The 24,312-nt window shown below is 45.4% G+C and overlaps 1 protein-coding gene across 1 annotated transcript in view; it reads right to left on the bottom strand.

The window, feature by feature from the left end:
* Window positions 1–2,157: 2,157 nt before the first annotated feature.
* The window catches only part of LOC146796860 (extracellular calcium-sensing receptor-like), a 61,642-nt gene continuing 39,487 nt past the window's right edge, over window positions 2,158–24,312 (bottom strand). The window contains exons 5-6 of the mRNA XM_085631396.1: window positions 7,728–7,851; window positions 2,158–3,062 (exon numbers count right to left, since the gene is read on the bottom strand). Of these exons, the coding sequence (XP_085487522.1) occupies window positions 2,158–3,062; window positions 7,728–7,851 (1,029 nt within the window). The remainder of the gene's footprint in view (window positions 3,063–7,727; window positions 7,852–24,312) is intronic.

Below are 24,312 nucleotides of genomic sequence, written 5' to 3' on the forward strand. Positions count from 1 at the left end.
TGGGCCCAGGGGTCCTAAGTGTCTACCTGAAACATACCATTTCAAGACAAGGCTTCTCTTCATACTATTGATGTTATTTGGTAAAATCACATTTACCCTGGATCACTCCCAAGTTTTCTGGATCTCAGATTACCTTTTTGTCATGTTGAGCTCAACAGTAATGGCTAAAAATCATTCCAACTTTATCCCACATTATTAGATTGGTGATGGACAAGGTCTTTCTTCCTGGTGTTTCCGTATGACAGCTTCCTGTGCTAAACCACTTGGACTGTCCATGAGTGGTATTTTTACGACATCCATATTTGCCAACCCTCTCACAAGCCCTCACGTGGTTGAGGTGAAAAATCAGGCTATTGAGAAAGTGGTGAATATATTTTCACAATGAGGACTGTACTATTCTTCATGAATATATTTAAGAGCTTGCTCATCAAGTTTAAGTAGTTCCGATTTACTGTCTTTAGTGTCACGAGTGGTTCATGGTCAACTGTACGCAGAGTAATGAGGAAGGTAGATGACATGGTGGTAGCCTCTTCTCATCAGGTAAATTCCTTACTTTATGTCCAGTTCTTCACAATCTCATCCCTAAGGCCTCTGAAGTACTCATTGGGCTCTTCCTGTCATGTATCCTAAACTTGGTGCTACTAAGAAGGGAAAAGGAGCCTTTCCTAACATCCTTTAGATTCCTAAAAAAGGGCATAGAATAGTGTTGTTTAAAAGATTTATTGTATTCCACCTCTTTGAGGCTCTTTCAGTTCCAGTTCTAGTTAGATGAAGTTGCAAACATTTCTTCTGCTGGGAGGGGCTCAATGGGAAAGAGCCCATACCATGGAGAATCTCAGTGAACGCGTTGCATGGTCATTTGAGCATATGAGGTGATGACACTTGAAAAGACACCTGAGACTGAATAAATTCTATTGTAAGAAGCAGCATACGACCGCTAATTTAGAAAGTAATTTACCTCTTCTGCAACCACACGTATTTAGAGCAATCAAAAAAAGAAAGCTGGCGGGAGAAATATAATTGCATATTTTTTTTAGGGAAATCATATCAGCTATATATAGCAGAACAAAAAAAGCAAATATCACAGTAGTTTTCATGGTACTCCATACAACAAAACATTTAGAGCCCAGTAGACAGCATACTTTGCATGCCAAAGTTTGATGTTTGCATTCAGCAGTTTAAGTCTCAAATATACTTTTGTGGACTGCATATACAACCAACACCTAAAAATGTACAAAATACAGAATGGGGTGATGAAAAAAGGACAGTGATTTCAGCAGAAAGAGCATGGTGAGAGATTGTGCAAAATTTCAAGAAATATAAAGTGCATTCTATGAAAAGAGGACGGTGATGAGACTGTGCATTTCCTGTCATTCTAAGGTATGTAGTGCCTAGTAAAGTTGTCTTCTCCTTACAGTTGTTTATGGCAGCAACTTACTTCATGCCTGCCCAATACCCAAAACACAAATTTCTTCCAGCATTACAAACTAACTTTATTCCTCCAAAGTTTGCCCATTAACTACTCATGTTCAAAGAATGAGGAGCTTATTGAGCTATATAAATGTATTCATTATGGCATATCAGACGTGGTTAATCATACGTGGAGGTCTGCAATCCCTATTGCAGTCTAAATATGACGTCCACATACTATCCTCCCATATGAAAGAGTAAGACACTGAAGATTTGAGCAGTTTGTGGGAAGAGTGATGGTATGAACATGTATTATAATGGACAAAACAGCCTCTGTTGTGCAGTAAAGGATAATATTGCAGTTCATCTTCGAGTTCTGTCACCATATAAAGAAACTTACCTTTTGGTCTCGTTCCTTTATATGGTCTCGGAACTCCAAGATGACTTGCAGGATCCTTAAACTATATGGTAGGGGTACTGCATCCCTTATATAACATTAGGTAAAGTCTAACAGTATTGAAGAACTACACTGAAGCATATTTTTGCATTACAATAATTGCAATTGATACATTATAGTGCAAAAAAAGTATGTCATTTTTTTGAAAGGCCCTTGTCAGTGGTCCTATATCTGTACATATTGCAAATATAAGCGACTAACGGTTGAGTTCAGGATGTATCAATTTAATTTTAAGTATATTAACTTTAACAGGCCCCCATCCTCAATCAACAAATCTTCTTCTCCAGTTTTCACTTTGCTGCTTTTGTTATTAAAGATTCTTTTGTGTTCATTTCTGGCCTCAGAAAGATGATGTAGATCTTTGGAGCAAAGATACAGAACAGGAGACCGGCACCAGAAGACAAGATTGCAAAAACCTCAACAGCTACAAGGTATTTTCCTTTTGTACTGAGATAAGCAGGGATAAAAGAGAGCCAAACACTGACAAACACCAGCATGCTAAAGGTGATGAACCTGGCTTCGTTGAAGCTGTCTGGCAAATTCCTAGCCAGAAAAGCAATACCGAAACCAATGCCAGCCAAGAACCCCAGAAAGACCAACATACAATAGAACATCAAGATGGAACCCTCATTGCACGTAGCTTCCATTTTCCAATTGCCAGTGCCATTATTAAGTTCTGGGAATGGCGGTGAAGTCCCAAGCCAGATAAAGCCAAGACTACACTCAATGAAGGAACAGGACAGCACAATGGAGTAAGAAGTCCTGGAGCCCATCCATCTTCTGAACTTGCTGTTGGGTTTTGTAGCCCTAAAAGCAATTACTACCATGGTGGTTTTAGCCATCACGCAGGAAACAGCAATTGAGAAAGATATTGTGAAAATCACCTGTCGGAACAAGCAGGTCACTCTCCTGGGCCGACCAATGAAAACCAAGGAACAGAGGAAGCACAGCATTAGGGCAACAAGAAGAATGTAACTGAGATGAAGGTTGTTCGCTCGCACAACTGGGGTGTGACGATTCCTGATGAAAATGCACAAAACTGCAGTAGCATTGATGAAGAAAGAAATGGAAACTAAAGCAAGGATGAAACCTAGGGGTTCTTCGTATGACAAGAAATCAATAACCTTTGGTATGCATTTGTCTTTTTCACTCAACGTCCACTGGTCTTCAGGGCACTTCAAACATTCTAAGGAGTCTGTGGACAATAGCAGGTATTGCAATTAAAATAAAACAAATGTACATTTTTATGTACCACTGTTAACATAACATATATGCACCACTTGTAACATAACACGTATGTTAATCTCAGAGGAGACATTTTTACCGTAGTCAAGAAACATTTGTATACAACTCTTTTTTTGGTATGAAGGAATACATATATATCTGCATGAGTGACCATTGTAACACACAACACAGCTGTGAGAGGCCTTGCCATTCAACTTCTGCACATGCATTTTATAGGTCAGGAAATCTGAACTTTGCCAATTTTGTTATTTTCTCCTACACCCATGCTGTTGCTCACAAACCTTTTAATGCCTGGATGTGTCAGCAATACTCACTGCCAGATTTTGACATTTCTGGTCAGAGTTAGAGAATTATGGAAGGATCGCCGTTGGTCCTACCGCTTCAAAGCTACTCAATGTCAGACATTCACCCCTCTCTGGGACACAGAGTCTCTCAGAAATTTACCTTTGACCTGTGGTGCACACACAATAGGTTGCAGTGCTTGATTACCAGGGGGTTCTCACTGATCCCACATGTGAGACAGTTAATGTGTTACTTGAAACCCAGTGGAGATATACAATTCCTTGATTGACCCCATCCAAGAAAGAGGGATGCCTAGCAAATCCAGAGACCTGTTGCATTACATGTTGTGAGGAACCCTTGGCAATGTTTACTCTTGCCCTCTGGAGGTGACATGCTTGTAGAAGTGTTAAGAGCAAGGATTAAACAAAACACTTATCCTAAGATAGCCTGTAATTTCTCTCTATGCTGAATCAATTGTTGTACCTAGCCCTATTGTGTTGGTCCAAATCTCTAGTTCCGCCCAATGCTCATGCAGAGACACCTATTAGAACAGGTCTTGGCCAGCAGAAATATTAAATGTGCTGATGTCCACCACCTCTACGTTAACGTCTGTGCTACCTCCTGAACGAGCATGCAAAACAACACTTGGCTATAGCACAGTAATGCTGTGGGTAAGGCAGGGAACAGCATGCATGTTTATTTTATTCAATTCTCATCAAATATGGTGGAGTTCAGAGTTAAAAGAGCCTTTTAATTGACATAGACCGGAGGATGAATAAACATGTTATTAAACACAGGGTCAGCTTTCATTTGTACCACCATCAAGGTCTTGAGACAAAGTGTAGACTGCTCTGCTCAGCTAAAATATTTTAATGAATGAAACACATTTCTTTTACACAGTGCATTTGGCTCAAAAAATGTGTTGCCTCCCACAGGTTTGTGAGATGGAAAACAATGGATCTGACTGAGAGTAATATAAAAAAAGAAAATTAAATAAGTGTAATATAGAATTTTTGGATGGCCTCTATCCTGTAGTATACCACCCTCAACAGTGCTCAGAAGTAGAATGCTTTTTGGAATACTTATTCACAAGAGTTTGCGTAGTAGAGTGAAGCCACTGTCACCATGTTACATCACAAAACTATTGATCTCTTGTGTATCATCAAAAGCTCTCTGGTACTGACCTTACAGCAAAGGAGTTACCTTTGTAACATAGCATTTGTACAGTAAAATTAAAAATGGTTGTGAAGATGAAGGACGTCTAAGTGGGTGAAAAGGATTATCTCAACAGAGACTGCTTGTTGGATAAGGACCTTATGGAGTTGGGATAGGCTCAGGTGACGCTGACTCTATTCCAGGGGGTGAACAGGGAGCATCCGCAGCCTCAGTGATACATTGCACAAGACTTCCATACAGGACAGAGGAACATTCAGAGAGATGTATCACAACTAAGTGTTTTATGTAGAGTTTGGCTGAATACAATATCCACCAAAATGGGGTGGATGCCATGTCCACCGTATTCCGACTATTATGGACATCAATACAATCTTAATACAGCAGTCAGGACTTTCGCCACATTTCATTCCACACTCACCCAGCTCCACATAACTCCCTAAGTCTTTAATGCAGCAATTAGATCTGCTTGCCTTTGGCTAGAGGGGGAGATGCCTGTAGTTGCTCAGGCAATAAGCATAGAGCATTTATCAAAGCTGCAAATGCTGCAAACTGCAGGATATCCGGACAAGGCTAGGAGAGTTCAAGTCTCAAAGGTCCATGCATGTTGCATCTGGCACAGCTGTAGGGTGTTGAGGCACATAGCTTCTGGTGGCTTAGGAAGATGAACCCTGCTATGCTGTTCCACCTTTAATATTGAATATCAAGCCAGTGATCAATTGTCTATCCACTAAGTACATAGGCACTTACTTTTGTAGCTATAACATGAAGTGGCTTGGGGTTAAGAAGACAAAAGAATGGCACTTGCAGTACGTCTACTGGTGCAGCATGTGTGTTGCAATTCATAGGTCATCCTGGGACTATCCCACGTGTCAGGTAAGTTTAAAGTCAAGTGGACAACACAAGGTTCACTCTGTTAAGTTTTCATTGGTTGGGATTCTTTTTTTGTGAAAACAGGAATGGATGTTATTTGTCCCCTCTAGTCTGCTACTCCCTTAGACAAAAAATACAACCTGTTTTTTCATGAACTATGGCACATTATATGTTGAGGCGGATTTGTTGAAGAATACTTTAACATATATTGTGGGTGGATCTCCTCTCGGAACTGTTTCTCGAGTTGTAATTACCAGTAAGGTGGTTTTTAATTCCAAAAATGTGGTATATAAATTGGCATTGGGCTAAATTCACATTCTACCAATAACATTTTCAAAAGTTTACAAATATTGTAAAACGTTTTATGATTCCAATACTTTTCAGTTTTGCCAGTTCCAAGGCTTGTGGACTTGTGACTGCAAGGTCTCTGAACTGCGCTGGTGTTCGTCTTCATTAGGTGTGCCCCATAGAGACTTAGGCTAAGCGCCCAATTAAATCTAAACATAATTTAATTTAAACACAAAGTTTGATCTTCCCACATTTGCTCACTTATGTAGTTGTGGGTGCACTGGAGTCAGAACAGCAGTGAATAATATATATCCAGCAGATGGGATACCTTCACATGATTCTGACTCTTGTGTGCACTGGGACATCTGATAATTCTTAATATTGAAATCACAGATAGAATCTTAACGTTCTACGTGTTATGTAGTTTGTCCTTTCATGCGTTCTAAAACAACAATGACTACTTTGAACTCAACGCATATCTTTTGTTTTTCTGGTTTGGGCTTCTGTGAACTGTAATACATAACTTGAACTGTATGTTGTTACCTTGCTGACTTCAGTGAAAATCTTTTTTGAATTATTTATACTTTAAACACAAAGTAGTCCTACTATCTTTTCCCAAAAAGATATTGAGAATCTTCCTGCTGGAGATCATCTCCTTCGCCACTCCTAGTTTTCAATATGAAGACCTCTGTTCCTAGAGGAAATCTTCACAAACTGATGCATACAATTTAGTGGCAAATGTGGGTGGGTTAAATGAACTTGGGTGGAAATTGGGGAATACTTACTTCTAAAGGGTGAGAATAAGGAAAGGTAAAGAGTGGGGTTTAGGGAGAGATGTGCTATTGGAAAACATACACCCACATAAGAGTAAGACAATTGAAATCCACAAAATGCTCATCTACATCTAGTAAATTAGAAGGACTGACAAAAAAGGCTTTAATCGACTGCGGCCCAGAGTTAGAGTAAGTTAAAAACCACACCTTGCCAGCTACTGATACTGCGAAAAACGCCAATAAGAATCATTTGTGGCAGAATTAACACTAATACATATGGAAACATGTACAATATATTAAATGAAATAAATAAATTTTTAAAATATAGTTTGAAAATAATTTTTAATAATATAGAATTACATTTTTAAATTAAACCTTAATTTCAAATGTACTTCATTTTAATAAATTAACATCTATTGTAAATCATAACTCCCTATTTAAAAAACAAAAACGAGTGAGAGAGTAAAATGAAAATATACTTTCATTTAAATTGAAATAAAAAATCTACATTTATTTAATTTAAAAACATAATTAAATAATAGGTTGGGTTTTAGTGCAGGTGTGTTGCCCCAAGATAATGTTGTAGTTGAAGGTAAACTGCAGCAAAGGAAGCTTGATTTAATATTCAAACCATCGGTGGTTGGATGTGAACACCCATGCACCACAAATGGAATACCCCGTCAGCGCTAATTAATGCAAAGGAGTGCTAGGCACTGATTTGAATTACTTTCAAGTGAATTTACAGCACAAAACAAGTTTTCAGCTAGAAAGTAAATTGGAAAAAAAAGATTTTGTGTCCTTTTGTGTATATAAATTAGTAAATATACCCCAGAAATGCATAACAATAAACATCTGTTATCAAACTCTACAATTACATGTTTTGGTACATTAATGTTGTTCGTTTGTTGTGTAGATGTACACACTTGCCCTACCATCATTTTTTACCTGTTGCCAACATTTGTGTGCGTATGCAAATATTCCTAATTCTCTTTTATTGTTCACTGTTTATTCCCCCTTTATCTTTTCTCTTGACCCACCCCAAATGATAAGCCTGAAATTATTGTGTGAAACTGCAATATTAAACATCTCCTTCAAAATCTGACGCTGTTGTACTTTTCCATCTTTGAATGTCTCATTCAGGAAATAGTTAAGCGAAAATTTGACATCTTCAGCCATTTTTAGTGATAATTCTATGATATGGTATTTTGCATTCTTTCAGAACCCACCTGTTTGGTTTGAGATGCTCCCATCAGGACATGGCACACAGAGAAAACAACATTTGGGACGTCCTTTAATGGCGGACTTCCTGTATCCTGGAGCACAGCTTTCACTGCAGACTGATGGCGGGGCCTGGAATGGTAACAGAGATAGGAGAATTCTAGAGACAGTACGCTAAAGGTGTCATGCTGGTTCTTATGAACATCTTGGACCATTGACACAGCTCGACTTACCATTCTTGGTTAAACTTTAACCCTTTAAAACTGCGAACCTACTTGGTTATTTAGATAACTGTTTTGAGTTCCAAAACAATAATCTTTACAAGACCCCCATTTTTTATACTAGACCCAGAATAGAAGAAAGAGATAGAGTATTCTGCCAGCAATGTTTGTCCTCTGGTAATGTTTGCCAAATACACAGCAAAGAGTGCTCTAATATTTCATAGGAGTATAGCAAAATGGGGCATCCAGATGAATAGGACTAATTAATTAGGGTAAGCAAAACTGAAAATATGGTCTTGGAAAACCAGTATGTTTGTGCAGAACTACACATTAGCTCCGGGCAGACCACTGAGGCCTCACAAGGCCTCAAATCAGGTCCAGACAGTTCGGGTGAGATGTGGTTACAAAATGAGTGCATGCAGAAAGGAAAATCACACAGGGCCTGATTTCAAGTTTAAATGTTGTTAGACCTGACAGCCTTAGGCTGGTCTTCCCCCAAACTTTTTGCCCACTTACCTACAATTTCTACTGAAATAAAATGTTGTTGGCCTTAAGACTCTGTGAACTTTACCACTGCTAACCAGTGGCAGCATACTCACTTTTCTAAACATTGTGTGATTGGCATACACCTAATTGCCATATATAATTTACTTATAAGTCCTTTGTATAGTGGTATACCATATACTCAGGACCTGTACATTAAATGCTACCAGAGGGCCCGCAGCAATTATTGTGCTACCCACTTCAGTAGCACTTTAAAACATGTCCTAGGCCTGCCATTGCAGCCTGAATACAGTTGTATCCTCTTGCCAACCCTTACACTCCCTTTTATTACATATGAGCTACCCCTAAGGTAGGTCCTAGGTAGCCCATAGTGCAGGATGCTGTGTACTTAAAAGGTTGGACATGAATATATACGTTTTACATGTCCGGGTACTGAAAAACTCCTAAATTTGTTTTTCACTACCATGAGGGCTACCCATCCTGTAGGATAACATTGTGGATTTCTAGCTACATTTAATACGCTGTAATTCCTAATTAGGAGCAGGTAGCTATATCATGTTTGGTATTTGTGAAATTATAGTGATAAACCCTCTTCAATGGTAAAGTCTGATTTTCCATTACGATTTTGAAAATAACACTTTTCTTTTAGAAAGTTGCCATTTTCCTGCAGCCTGTATTTGGTCACATGACTGGGTGTAGCTGACAGTTAGACTTTCTAATTTCCTCCCAGACAGTCACACAATACAGGGATTAGGTGTGCCCCAATGCACCATCTACCGGGAGGATGGGGTAGGAGTTGATCACGTCCCCACATACAACTGAATAGTCTGTGCTCTGACTTCAAAAAAAGGATTAACAACCCTGCATTGGCACTGCAACCAGCTTGGAGACAGGGAAGGAGAGTCAGGAAATCCAAGGCACTTCAAAGAACCTTTCCAGAAGCTTCTCTCACCTTCCAGAAGAAGGGCACCAGGGTATAAAATAGTACATTAACGCCTACGCTTCAGTTCACTACAGTACCTGAGAAAGAACTCTCAGAGGACTGCCTGCTACTGTAACCTGCTGTGAACTTTGGCAGATGGTTGCTGTATTTAGAAGGACTACTTTGCAGTGTGGAGCCTCCCTTGAACCCTCAGAGAGCAGCCCTGCTGTTAAGCCCTACATCACCACCTGTATCCAGTACTATCGGAGTGACTCCAAGGGCTAGTTTGTTGGCCTCCTGTTCCAATCCACAGGGACAAAGCAGGCTCCCACAATCTTGAACCGATACCTGGACCCAGCATGAGTGAGTCCTGAATCCCCAAGAGATGTCCCACCAGTCCTGGACCCTTTGTTGTAGCGCTTAAGGTGCCCAGAAGGCCAAATCCCCAAACTAAGGGCTTAGACAAAATTTGGCCAAAAACTGCTTTGAAGACCACTAGGAGGCAGGGACCAACCTGCCTGCCTATCTGCTTGAGGTGCAACGCCAGTCAGATTGAATTGGCGGCTTCTTCCACAACATTATTCGCTGCAGCAGCAAATCTGTTCAGCAGTTCTTCATTAGGGGTGCCTCATGGAGCTGTCTGTGGCTATCGCCCTCTTTCTCATCCACTGGAGTTTCGATTTTGTTGACTAAGTCCACACATAGAAATCTTAAACGAGGATTCGACCCTGGCCATCCGAAGATGATGCTCCCGCCTCTGACACCTCCTGCAGTTTCGTCCAGCTGAACTTTACCTTCTCACTTTTTCTCAGAATTTCTTATAAGTCCGAAGGTAAGCGCTGATCAGGCCCAATCCACTTTTTGTATCCGAACTGTGCTCAATCGCTGTCTGAAATATTTTTCCACTTTGACCCGGTCTCGCACAACCAGATCTTCTAGGTGCTAGATTTTACTGAAAGCTTCAGAAATGTATAACTCTGGTTCTGCTGATTGGATTGTTTTCATTTTGGAGTCAAATAATGCATTGAAATGTACTCTATTTTTCTAAATTAGTTTGGGAGTTTTCTTGTGTTGTGTTTTCACTTTATTACTGTGTGAGTGCTGCATATAAATACATGCTTTACACTTTACCTCTAAGTTAAGCCTGACTGCTTTTTGTGCCAAGCTACCCAGGGTTAAGCACAGGTTAAGTTAATTTAGTGACTTTTTGAGGTTCATCCTGCAAGGGATTGTGGCTGTTGCCTGACCAGAGCTCATATTCCAGTCACCCAACAATCCAATTTCTCACCGGTGCTACATATCGCACCTGATAAATACCAATACCACAGGGTATTTTTTTATTGGGTTAATACATACCACCTATTGCAAGTTTGTGGGGAATAACATACGTACCAAAATCCACATAATACTGTAAATACCATATGAATTGCCCCTGTTAGATTTTGGCAGGTTTGCTTGACTTGTTGAAAGTTAACATCAATTGAGTTATTTAGCACATCCAATAATTATCAGATGTGTCAATTACCTTCAAATGCATAATTCTGACCCATGCATATACAGGGGGTTAGGCACTGGTCATGATTAAGTGACCCACTTTTAATCACGGCCATACAAGTGGCTGGTGTTGACCGGTAAGGCCAAGCAAAATCTCTGATAAAGGTTAGGCATATCATAGCTGAATGTACAATAAGATTACACTGGTCCACAAATAAGGCCCAGGTAGACCAATGACCCCCAAGGACTGCAAGGCTAGGGGGCATGAAGTACTATAGGTGTGCAGAGTATGAATTAATCCTGATGCAAACAGATGGGAGGCATTGTTATACAGCACTTTATTTTATGGATCAATAATTAGAAACATGTAAAGGCGACACAGCACTATGACAATACGTTGCCATTCCGTACTGGGAAAAGTCGCTTCTCACCTAAGAGTCACCTCCTCCTGCATGGACCCCTTTAGCAGATATATCACTCTTCAGACATTTATAGGTTTGTATCTAGGATGAGGACTCCAGCATCTAAATCACATTTAATGCATTGCATCTTGGCTGGCATTTTGTGGCCCTTTATAGTTCAAATATTGTAAATAGTTGATTATATGAGTAAAAAACTGTATGCAACGATGTCAGTTTGTTTGACTGGATCTCTTTTCTTTTCTGATGGATTAAAAAGGAGAGTATTGCAGTGTCATCTTGTGCTCATGCACACACTCTAGAGTATGGTACTGTGTGGTTAGTGAATCTATGTCTGGGTGTATGACTGTGTGTGTGGATTCTGAATATAAGGTTTTACGGAGTTCCTGTCTGGGCTACTGGAACCTGAAATACAGTTTATGAGGGCCTTGCCTATAATAGGGCATTGCGAACAAATTCTACCAACTACTTCCTTTTAGGTTCTTTCTAAGTTTTGATCCCTTTTCCTGCAGGGTCCATCGTCTTGAGGCTGGAGGTGGGGGAGAGTGATGCAGGAAGTGAAAGCAGGGACGGATGGAGAGATTCATAGGCAATGAAAGGCTTGGAAAATGGGATATCCGAGTAACAAAAAGAGGGAAACAGAGGAGCATGTAGAGAGCAGAACAGGTCAAGAGAAACGTAGGGTAATGGGAGTAGAGCATGACCTCAGCACAGGAAGGCAGTAGAGCTTGAAGATAGAGAAACACTAATTTAACAATATCAACAATACAGAGAAAGAAAGCAGGAAAACATATTAGTGGAGATATAATGAGGGCACTGAAATTCTTTTGGCCTAGATTTACTAAGTGGTCACAAAACATATTAGCCGTGAGGGAGAGTGCAGACAAACATCATATTTACTAAGGTATGGCACTGTCCTGCTCTCTCTCTAGGACTAAGGCACAATTATGCTGCTGGGTGCCATGAAAACACCTCTGCACTGTAATGCCAACATTTCAATTTTTTATGCCTGCCTCAAAGAGTTATTTTTTGGTGCAAAACCTTGTTTATTATTGTTAGTAGATAGGATGCTGCATCATGGGTTGTTGCATGGGAATACCCATGTACCACCCATGGAACGTCCCCTTGACACAAAGTAATGCAAAGCAGATCAAGGCGCAGCTTTGAATCATCTTCAAGCCACTCCCCAGGGCAAAACACATTTTGTGCTGAAAGGTATGACCATTTTGGGCCAGTTTGTTTCACATTTGTGATGCAAATCCGCTGCAAAATCTTAGTAAATCCACCCCTTTGTTTTTCCACCCTTCTGACTGGATGATAGGATACTTATGTATGCAGATGTAATTCTTGTGATTCTACTAGGCTTAGGTTGCAGCACCTTTGGTGTTGTCAAATTGCAATAAGTAGGTCATTTGAAGCATAGAATAATTTTTTTTTTTTTTTTTAAATACAGAGCACACACACGTGGCCTGTAAATGGGAGTTCCATTCAGAGGTGGAGCAGTGTAAATTGAGCTCCCCCCGTATGCATCATAATTATACATTTATGTATTTATATACGACATCCATATACAATGTCTGACTTGGTTTTATTAATGGTGTGTGATATATTTAAATCAACTAATGTAATGTAATCATTGTAGCAATCAGGAATCATGCATAAATATATTTGGATTGATTAATTTATGTATGTATTCATGTCTGCGTATCCATGTTTAATACTTGTTTTCATTATATATGTATATGTATGTGTAATCGTGCAACAAGGGGCATGTCCAAGATGGCGATCAGATGAGATGTAGCAAACCAAGCTCGATAAGCCCAGTCCACCACTCACCATCCTACAGGACTCCTGGACACTGGTCAAGCCATTCCACAGTTGCTGCACCTTTAGAGACGGTGAGAACCCTGTGAACTGTCAGGGAGGTCAGCGCTGACTACACTACACAACTCAAATGCCCCAGAGCCTTGCCTGCTGCTGGAGCTGCAAGGAGCCTCAATTGCCAACCCAACAGCCCCAGACAAGGGTTGCCAGACTTAGGGTGACCTCACCCCTTCTGCCTTCATCCCTCTCCAGCACCCATATAACTGCCAGTGTCCACCCCTGCTGGGTCTTTCACCTTAATTGCTGCACGGATATCCTCTGCAGACTTGGCAAAACACAATGTACTGTGTCTCTTGCAATATACGAGCTTGTGGAATTTGGTAGAAGCTGTGCCCCATGCTCCATCCTCTCTGCAGGTACACCAGACCCACTGGTCGGCCCCATGGTTTATCCCAAACAAGGCAACCATGCAGTAAGTATATCTGATGCCCGGGGTGCAGCTGGGGGTAGCCCCACTCGCCAAACATTTCAGTGGAGCGCATGCTCTAGGGCCATTCATGAAAGTTCGATGAGATCTTACAAGGGGTCTTAGACATTAAATCCTCCCTGGATACGAAAATAGATAACTTTGGGATTGATATGGGCCTAATGTGTGAATATCATAAAAAGCTGAAGGATCAGATGGAGGCCCCTGAGCAGCCGCGATCCGTGAAAGTAACAACGGCGGGCCGGGTAATGGGGATTTCGAGGGACAATGCTGAGAGAAACTTAAATAATTATTTTTCCCTCAGCATCATCCCTCAAAATCCCCCCTTACCCGGGGCCACCACCCCACTGCTGTTACCTGCATGGACCGCGGCTGCCTCCGAGTCCACACTGCTGCGCTTAGACCAACGGTCGTCGAAGCAGGCTCTTGAATTGAGATGCTACATGAAGAAGTGCACTACCTTAAGAAGTGGGTTGAGAACCCCGAGGGCCATTCCTGCCGCAACAACATGAGAATCGTGGGACTGCTGGAGCAGACAGAGGGCCCCAGTACGGAACTTTACCTTGAGAAGTGGCTCTCGCAGATAGTGCTGGGGTAAACTTTTCAACATTCTTCTCAGTGGAACAGGATCACAGGGTCCCACGTGCTCTGCCCCCCTGTGGCACCTTTGAGGCCAGTGATCCCTCTCCTCTTTAACTAAAGGGACAAGGACCAGGACAAGGACTTGGGGCCAATCCCTCTTCAGAGTCTTTTTTCATGGTACCAAACTGCCCGACCTTTGAGATCTTCATCGGCGTTCCTGGTGAGGACTCCCAGGATTACTAGAGTGAGGATGGGTGGCCGTGCTTTTAGCTATACGGTCGCCACATTATGGAACTCCCTACCTCTGGCACTGAGGAGTAGTCAAGAACTGCTCTCCTTTAAAAGGGATCTTAAGACCTACCTGTTCCCAAGAGCAATATAAAAATCTCTATCTGATGGTTTCATTGGATCTCAGCGCCAGGATACCCTTTGGGTGACAGTTGCGCTTAACAAGAAATAAATACATACATACATACATATACTGCAAGTGGCACATTTATTCTGTGAACATTTTTCTGGATTACACCGTGGAGACACAGGGCATCGTATGTGGAGGTGAAGAGGCAACTCTACGACCTGAGCATAAAATACTTCCTGCAATGCCCAGCCACCCTAAAGATCATGCACAAGGGTTGCATAAACTTTTGTGCATCTCTGGCGAAGGCCTGGACCGGGCTGGAGAGTTGGGGTGCTTCTATGCCACTCAAGGGCAATGGAGGAGGCTGCCAGTTGGAGAAGCGTCATATGCCCTGAGGTAAAGAGTGGAAGACGGAAACTATGAAGTTACAGGCGACCAGGGAGAGGGCCCAGATAATAGCAGTTGTAGAACAACACAGTGCATCCGCATTCCCTACTCTTCTTTTGGACGAGGCAGAATGAGTGGACCATGCTCCAGCAGATGCAGCCTGGTCCTGACAGACACTCTGGTGCGGGGGGACTAGCTATCATCCACATGTCAGAAAAAGACTTGCCCTGAACTGCTCATATTGGTCTCCTGTTAGATTGCCCACAATGTCTCCAGATGACTGCCCTCATTGTGATTTGGGCCACACCTACTGGGAGCAATGTAAGTATTAATATTAAAGAAATGGGTCGATGGTCAGGCACCTCCCAAAGCTATCGGTGGACTGGCCAATAGGGCTCTTCTATTGGATGACACACAGTTGCTGCACCACACTAAGACCTCTATCACACCATTGGTAATCCCCTTCTAAAGGACTGTTTTACATGGCCAGCTATGCCAAACTGTATCACATTCATCAATACCTAAAATGGAATGGTACAGATGTCCCTCCTTTAGGAGACCCTCCTTCTGTGCTGGAAAGAGTTTGCAAAACATGGGCCAGAATAGTGCTAGGTAAAAAATGCTCCAGATATTCCGGGGTGCCCTGATATGGGTTGCTCCGGGGATGCCTCTCTCAGTGCTCCACACAAAAACTGACCCTAAAGGACAGTATGCGGTGTTGGAGGGAATACTAGATCGGTTTCCGATCTCCCTCATATCCTTTTACACTCCAAACTCTAACCAGGCTTCCTTTCTGAAATGCTGCACTACTAACTGACACGCTGGCTCCATGTTCCTGGTGAGGAGATTACAACTGCAAAGTTAGACCACTCTCATTTATCAGTACTTGCCGCACAGTCTTTTGCCCAGACAATACACCTGCAACAATGGTGACCCATATCCGGGTGAGAGAGGCCTGGCGGAGCCTACACCAGGGTCAATCTAGTCTATTGGAGCCCCAATTCATTCTCAAAGGTAGCGAAGGCCGAATACCTTGGATGGACAACTTCTGACCACAATGTTTTGGGGAAGAGGCTGGGTATGTATGACCATATGGCGTCTACCTGTAGAGGACCTGTATGATACAGCATTCCAAATAAACCTTCATGAAGACATAGACTTCTATTATGTGGAAAATGGGAGCTCCACTTTGTTACTTGGATTGAAAGGGATACATTTAAAGTGGTTTCCTTAGGCATGGCAAAAAAAACAGTTGATGGCTCCAAACTGGTTCTGTGACGGCAGCTGCACCAACTAGAGGCAAAAATCAAGACATGCAAATACTACTGCCCACAGACCGGACATCCACTATACCATTATCACAGGTTAGACTCTCATACGTTGCACTTTGGAAGATCAGGGTGCCCTGGACTACAGGGAATATATGGTCAGGAAAACTCGTGGCCTGGCTAGTACAGTCTGAATCATGCCTATTACAACCATTTGGTATGTAGCTGATCACTTTGTTAACACACTGGAAGTGACCAACCTCGTGTTCCATGCCTATTACAGTGTGCTATACACAGCCTCCACAACGGAGGACGCGTTGGCAGCTTGGACGTTTTTTGAGGTGGCGCAGCCCCCACAGATGTCAGCGCCTCACCGTGCTGACTTGGAAGCCCGTTGTCGGAATATGAAATCACAGTTGATCAAAAAAATGGCACGCAGTAAAACTCTAGGGCCGAATGGCTGGCCGGTTGAGTTTTATGCCACCTTTGCCTTGCATCCTACCCCACACCTTCTCCTGGTCTACGAATTGGCATATGAGACAGAGATACTGTCTCAGTCTCTGAGAGAGGCGCTACTGGTGGTCTTGCCCAAGCTGGACAGAGATCCTCTGCTGTTGGGATCCTATTGTCCCCTATCCCTCAACAAAGACTATAAGGACCGGGGGAAAGTGCTAACTACTCGGCTGATATAGGTTGCCCAACAATGATCGACCCTGACCAGAACGGGTTCATATCTGGTAGTAACACCTTCCTAACCTACATCATCTCTTCATGCTAATTACGTGAGTGAGGACCTCTGGGGCAACTTCCTTGGTCTCTTCCAGGATATCGAAAAATTGTTCGTCACTCTGGAGGTTCTTAGGAAATTGGGAGTGGTTCAACGGTTTTTGTCTTGGGTCTCGCTGCTGTACAACTGACTGCTGGCCAGGGTAAAGACAGGTGCCACTATATCAGCTCCATTTCACATTGAGTAGGGTAATTAGAAGGGCTCCCCCTAATACTAGCCATGGAGCCCCTGGCATGCGCACTCCGTGCCAGAGCCCCATACTATGGAATCCAAGTTGGCAACAGGTGGCACATAGTCTTGCTCTATGTGAATGATGCACTAGTATACCTTTGAGACAATGCAGACAACATCCCACGTCTCATTGATTTTGTGTGCCTCTTTGGGGAGGCTTCCAGGCTTAGGGTAATCTGGGACAAATCTCAGCTTTTACCCCCTCCAGGCTCAAGGTAAACTGGGACAAATCTCAGCTTTTACCCTCACAGTGACTACAGTTGATCAACAGAGACATCTCCCCAAACCCCCCCTTTCCTGGAGTTGTGACACTATTAAATACTTAGGGGTGCAAGATTATCACTCAGATAAAGATCTGATAGACAGCAAAATAGAGAAAGCACTAACAGTGATACAGAGTTCTATGCCCTTTTGGACTGGCCTCCCACTTTCTCCTATGGGCCGTATACAATTTACTAAATATTGATCCTCCGAAGGCTATTCTACTTCTTCTCTACCATCCCTGCCCTGCTGACTCCACTCACTTTTGATCACATTGATATGGTATAAAGGGAGACGCTGAGTGGTGATCTCCAAACTTTATGCCCCTTTGACCGAGTGTGCCCTAAGGGCCCTGTATTTCAAATATTATTACACTGGGGCCCAACTACATTGGCCAGCACATTGGCTGGCTGGCTCCAGTGTGTCAGGGTTGGGGCACTGGTTTGGGACATCATCCACTCAAGAGATATTACAGTGGTCGCTGGTCTCTGTAGCATTGGTACCCAGAGGAGAATGTAACATCCTCATGCAAATGACTAGACCCTGCTGGACCACCTACACCACCAAACATCACTTGTTCACAACCTGTGCATCAGACCTATCCCTTTGGAGGGTGCCTGGTTGCACTGCTCTCTGTCAGTGACAAGAGGTAACCTGATGAACAGAGGTGGGCCTCCCCACGTGTGGGATCTATTCAATGACAAGGCATAGTACATTTGAAGGTCTGATAGAAGCCTATGACATTTCCCCAGACTCCTTTCTGATCTATGCAGCACTCACAAGACAACCACACCTGGTCTGGCATAGAAGACGTGACAAGCTGGAGAGCTCACATTTCTTGCAAACACTGCTATCTCATGGGGGTGGCAGGTGGGCAATCACTTGCCTATAGGGCACCTTACATATGAACAAAGTCATGCCACTTCAATCACTGAGGACTTACTTGGAGACAACACTAGACATGCCACTGGTGGACAGACAATCTAAACTATAAATAGAAATGGCAAGAAATCTCTACTAATGCAAGACTTAAGTATACACAGTTTAACTACCTTCATTATACTTATCTCACTCCTGCTAGGATAGCACAAATGTACCTGGGGACCAGGGAGGCTTGCTCAAGCTGTACGTCTGTTGAGGCAGATTTCATACATATAGGTGCCGATCACGATCCGGTAAAAAAATTGCCCGTCCGACTCGTATCCGGTCTTTTTACCGTACGAATCGTACAAGTGCCGTACAAACTGGCAATCATGATTCGCATGGTAAAAAGCCCATACGAGTCGCATTGGGAATAATTCCCCACACGTCCTCGGGTCGAAAAATGTGTCCGACACCTCCCCGGATGATTTACCGTACAAACGTGAAAAGTGAAGTCCGACCGCGGAATTACGATCCATCCCGTGCGTCCGATCTCACAACCGTATGGAAAAAACACCGTCCGCACCGAACTCCCATTGCAACCATGGAGACATGTGCCCGCATACGCGCCCAACACTCCCCCCAGCCCCCGTACGTTCGAGTCTTACCCCCACCCGTGTATGTACACCCCCGTGTATGTACACCCCCCCCTGTATGTACACCCCTGTACGTGTCGTACACCCCGTGTATGTACACCCGTGTACGTGCCGTACCCCCCGTGTATGTACACCCGTGTACGTGTCGTACCCCCATGTATGTACACCCCTGTACGTGTCGAACCCCCCGTGTATGTACACCCCTGTACATGTCGTACCCCCACCCGTGTATGTACACCCGTGTACGTGTCGTACCCCCACCCGTGTACGTGTCATACCCCCGTGTATCTACACCCGTGTACGTGCCATACCCCCCGTGTATGTACACCCGTGTACGTGTCGTACCCCCGTGTATGTACACCCCTGTACGTGTCGAACCCCCCGTGTATGTACACCCGTGTACGTGTCGCACCCCCCGTGTATGTACACCCCTGTACGTGTCGAACCCCCACCCGTGTATGTACACCCGTGTACCTTAGAGTCGTACCCCCACCCGCGTATGCATAGAGCGTACCCCCACCACAACATCCTAAGTACGGAGCGCACCCCAGGCCCCAACATCACAACCGCATGTACGAGTCGTACCAAGCCACACACAAGGACAGCACTGTACCACAAAATGGGCCATGTACACACCGTACACACGCTAAAAACGCACGTACACAACCAGGACAAACCAAAACGACACAAGAATACACCATTCGAATGGCACAAAGCCACAAAACATGTCCAACAACCACCAAAACAACACATTCACTGACCTGCAACTGCCAAAAACAAACAGAGGCCCAAAACACCACCACTCCTTATAACACACCCACCCAAAGTTCAAACCCAGCCACACCCACCAATGGACCAATAAAAAGGGCCCACACACACAAACCATGAGCCTTTGCAACAGACTCACTGCTGCCAGACCCCACAGACAACCTACAGCACCATACTAGAAGCTTCACCACACCTTACACTTTCACACCTTCACACACACACCTTCACAAACACCCCCTCATCACATTCACACACACACACCTGCACAACCACACCCACACACCCACAACCATCCACACACACCCCCCCACCCTCCACACCCACACCCCTCACCATGCCCACCAACAAGAATCCAAAGTGCACTAGCAGAGAGTTGGAGGTCCTTGTCGATGAAATCCTCAGAGTCGAGCCACACCTCTTTGGAACATTGGTCAGACAGACCAGCATTTCAGCAAAAACAGCCATGTGGCAGACCATCGTCGATGCTGTGAATGCTGTTGCAGACACCAGAAGGAACAAGCAGGAATGCCAAGCCAGGTGGTACGATCTGCGGAGGAGGGTCCGAGCCAAGATGACGGATGAACACAACCAGGCCAACGTCACTGGAGGAGGGCCGTCCCGCAGACCCGTACACTACCATCCCTGGGAGGAGAGGGTGATGGCCATACTGCCGGTGGAGGCAGTGGAGGGATTAGGAGGACTCCGAGACCCGGGTGAGTACACAAATAACGCACCTCACATGGGGGGAACGTCATCCACAACCAAACTCACAAACAGGCACGCAACCACCCCAAGCTATCGCATGACTCAACCACACTCCATGAACACGCACATGCCACTGGCGCCACCATGCCCCATGCACCCAGCTGGACAATGTCAAGTCACAGGCCACAGAAGACACCAACACATGACACGGTGATGGCGGGAGGGTGGGCCCAAAAAATCACATAGTGCAACTCAGAAGCAGACAACAATGCCCCCTGCCCATATGGCCTAGGTCACAGCCAGACAAACAGTGGGTCCCCACACAGGAAAGACTTGCCAGCAAATGGCGGACGCCTTGCATTAACACATGGGGGTGACGGCATGTTCTTGAACATGACAGCTGCTAATGAACAGCCAACACTGTGAAAGAGTGGCAGCACACACCACCACAGCAGCAGTGCAGACACAACACCCAATGGGTGCCTGGAGATCAGAAACAAACTCACATCAACAATCCAAGGCCCATTCAAAGATCTGCAAAAAGTGTGTGCACAGTAAGCTGGGCTGAGGTGACAGAGGGTGACACACAGAGGGAGGGAGAGGGGGACAGAGAGGGAGGAAGACACAGGGAGACAGACAGAGGGAGGAGGCTGACACACAGAGGGAGGGAGAGGGGGACAGAGAGGGAGGGAGACACAGGGAGACGGACAGAGGGAGGAGGCTGACACACAGAGGGAGGGAGAGGGGGACAGTGAGGGAGGGAGACACAGGGAGACAGACACAGGGAGGAGGCTGACACACAGAGGGAGGGAGAGGGGGACAGAGAGGGAGGGAGACACAGGGAGACGGACAGAGGGAGGAGGCTGACACACAGATGGAGGGAGAGGGGGACAGGGAGGGAGGGAGACACAGGGAGACGGACAGAGGGAGGAGGCTGACACACAGAGGGAGGGAGAGGGGGACAGAGAGGGAGGGACACACAGGGAGAGCAAATCAGCCTTGTGGTGTGTGGGAATGTGTGCCAGTCAGCAGGTGGACTGCGTGCATGTAGACAAGGGTGGCCAGTGCCAGCACCCCCCTCTCCTCCATGGCAAAACACAGGGCCATGTCACAACCTGTGCACAAGCACAACGACAGCTACCTGCATCATATAAGTGTGTGGAACAACTGCATGTGGCCACGTACAGTGCCACACGGAAGGCGCCAATGCACGGCTTGCCACACCTGCCCACTCCACTGCTGACTGCAGTCACACTTGACGCAGCAAGTAAGACTGTGCCACACATAGGTAAAGTCACCAAAGCTGTGCCCAAGGGGCATACCCATGCACAAGTGCACTGTGAGTGGAATGCAAGACATATCCAAATTCCCAGAGGAAATGTGCCAACTTTGAAACTAATGAAACATGGATGTTGCATGGAAAAAAATTAACATTGTCTCTCTCACACACAGGTCAACGTCGTGGATCACCCCCCAACACTGGGGGGGAAGACTCACAGGACCCGGGTCGGCGGGATGAAGGAGCCACCGGCAGCGACGACTCTCACCACTCTGTGGACGAACCCGACCCCGACCAACCTGGCCCCTCTGGTGTCCAACGACCTGCAGCACCTGCGTCAGGTACAACGGGGCCAACCACCACCCCCACTCCTGCCACATCCCAGGAGACACCCAGGATCCCTGCCCCACCACCACAAAGCAGCCAGGCTGGCCAGGAGGGACACGGTGTCCCGGGCACCCAGGAGGAGGCAGGCGACAACGCCAATGCCACCCCTCAGGGGTCCCGGAGACCCGATGTGCCCACAAGGGCAGGCCAGGTGCAAGTGGGCAGGGGTGGTGGGAGTGGAGGACGGCGGAGGCGCCAGCCTGACCAGTTGGCTGGGGAACCGGTATTTTCCCATGTCCAAAACATCCTGGACACATACCGGCAGGACACCACGGGCATGGCCCAGGTTGTGTCCATCCTCGAGGGGATCAAGACCCAGCAGGCCCAGCAACATGCGGAGCAACATGCCTGTCTACTGCAACACCAACGGAGGATGGAGGACAGACAGGCTGAGCTCGTGACGGTGTTCACGGGAATTCACAGTACACTCCGTCGGATGGCCGACAACATGGGCAACCCTCCCTGTGCCAGAAGGCGTAGAACATCACCACCCACAGGGAGGGATCAGGAGGAGGAGGAGGAAACATCCGATGGAGCATCCCAAACATCGTCACGGCCTGCTTCTGAGGGTCCCCGCAGGAGGGCAGGTTGTCCATGGAAAAGACCGTGAGGGTCGGCGCTACAGCACCATCTCCCAGGACACCTGGCCTGGCACCTGGCCCACTGGAGCAACAGCAGCACAGCATCAAAAGACATTCTCTGCCACATGGACTTGCTGGTCACTGTCTGACCAATGTTGACAAAGACTGTGGCATGGACTCTTCTAATGCCAAGGGCACCAACTCCCCTAGTGAACTTTGGATTCCACACACCCGGAAAGCCCCTCATGTCAAACCCCCCCCCCCTAAAATAAAAAGTCACACCATGAAGAGAAGATGCCTGCTGGTTGCATTATTACCTTACATGTGTCTTGTAAAGTCTAAACATGCCTGAGTTCTCTTTTGACTTCAACCATCCACACCCTGTGGCCTGAGTCTGGCACAGGACATACGGGTCACAGTGTATTAGGTAAGACAGACATGGAGCACCATACACACCCGTGATGGGCCCAACCAGCTGAGGGGGTGGCCGCACAACCGTGCCGACAGACATATTGAGTACAGCAACAGTCATGCGCAGAGGTCAGGGATCATGTCGAGTGTCCTGGGGGGCACCCAGGTATGTGTAGACAGGTGGCAGAACCATGTCCTGCAAGCTTGAGTCAGGTGGATGCAGAGAATGGTGGCCTGGCCAACGTTGGATGCATGGGGATGGCACATGTCACAATACCCACACAGTCATGGACATCATGCACAATACACAGTCTAATCCCACACAAACAGCTTGCATCTTGCTACTCGACACATAGACACATAGCCACTATCACGGAAAACCATGCCAGACATGCCGGATGCACCGTGGCAACACACCAGCATTGACTGAGAAGAGGCACCTTGGAGGCATAGGGACACCTTTATTAGTCATGTATTCGGGATTGCAGAGGCAACTCGAAGAACACATGAACAGTTCATGTGGAGTAACATGTGGGTCCAACACTGGCACCCCCCTTCTGCAGCACAAATGCGTGATAGCCATGGAACTGGCACACAAGTGTCGGCTAACAGCTAAACACCCCCTGCTGCTCATGGAGAGCCTGCCATACACCATTGATCCGCTGATGTGGAAGTCCCACAGCATGTCAAGCCAATGCAAACCGTATGTGTCCGAGGGCAGTGTTACACACATTGATGCCATCATCACATTCCACAATCCCATCACTGATGACTGTCAACAAGTCTGACCATCTATTCAGGTGTACCCAGCTGCATGTAATGTGTACCATGGTGATGCAACATGTCTGCAGAGGAACCAAACATCGACAGGGGCAGTGTGCATACATCGTGAACAACTGCCACACCCAATACACCCCTGATGCATCCCTTACCCTAAGGAGACTTTCAAACGTGTCCGTGCCTGTAACGCTGAGTAAGCACACGATGACGTGTCCATGAGGAATAGCAGTGCCACAACAATGCAAGCAGCAGACGGCATGCGCAAGTACCTGGGGAAGAGAGACACACAAGAAGTCAGCCACAAAAAGCACAGCCACTTGCATGTGCATGTACTCAACACATGTATGGATGACAACATGCTAGGTCACAATTATGACTGGGGAAATACACCAATCACTGGCACCATCACTCCAGTGACAC

Source organism: Triturus cristatus, chromosome 10, assembly GCF_964204655.1.
Source record: "Triturus cristatus chromosome 10, aTriCri1.1, whole genome shotgun sequence".
NCBI classification, from domain to species: Eukaryota; Metazoa; Chordata; class Amphibia; order Caudata; family Salamandridae; genus Triturus; species Triturus cristatus.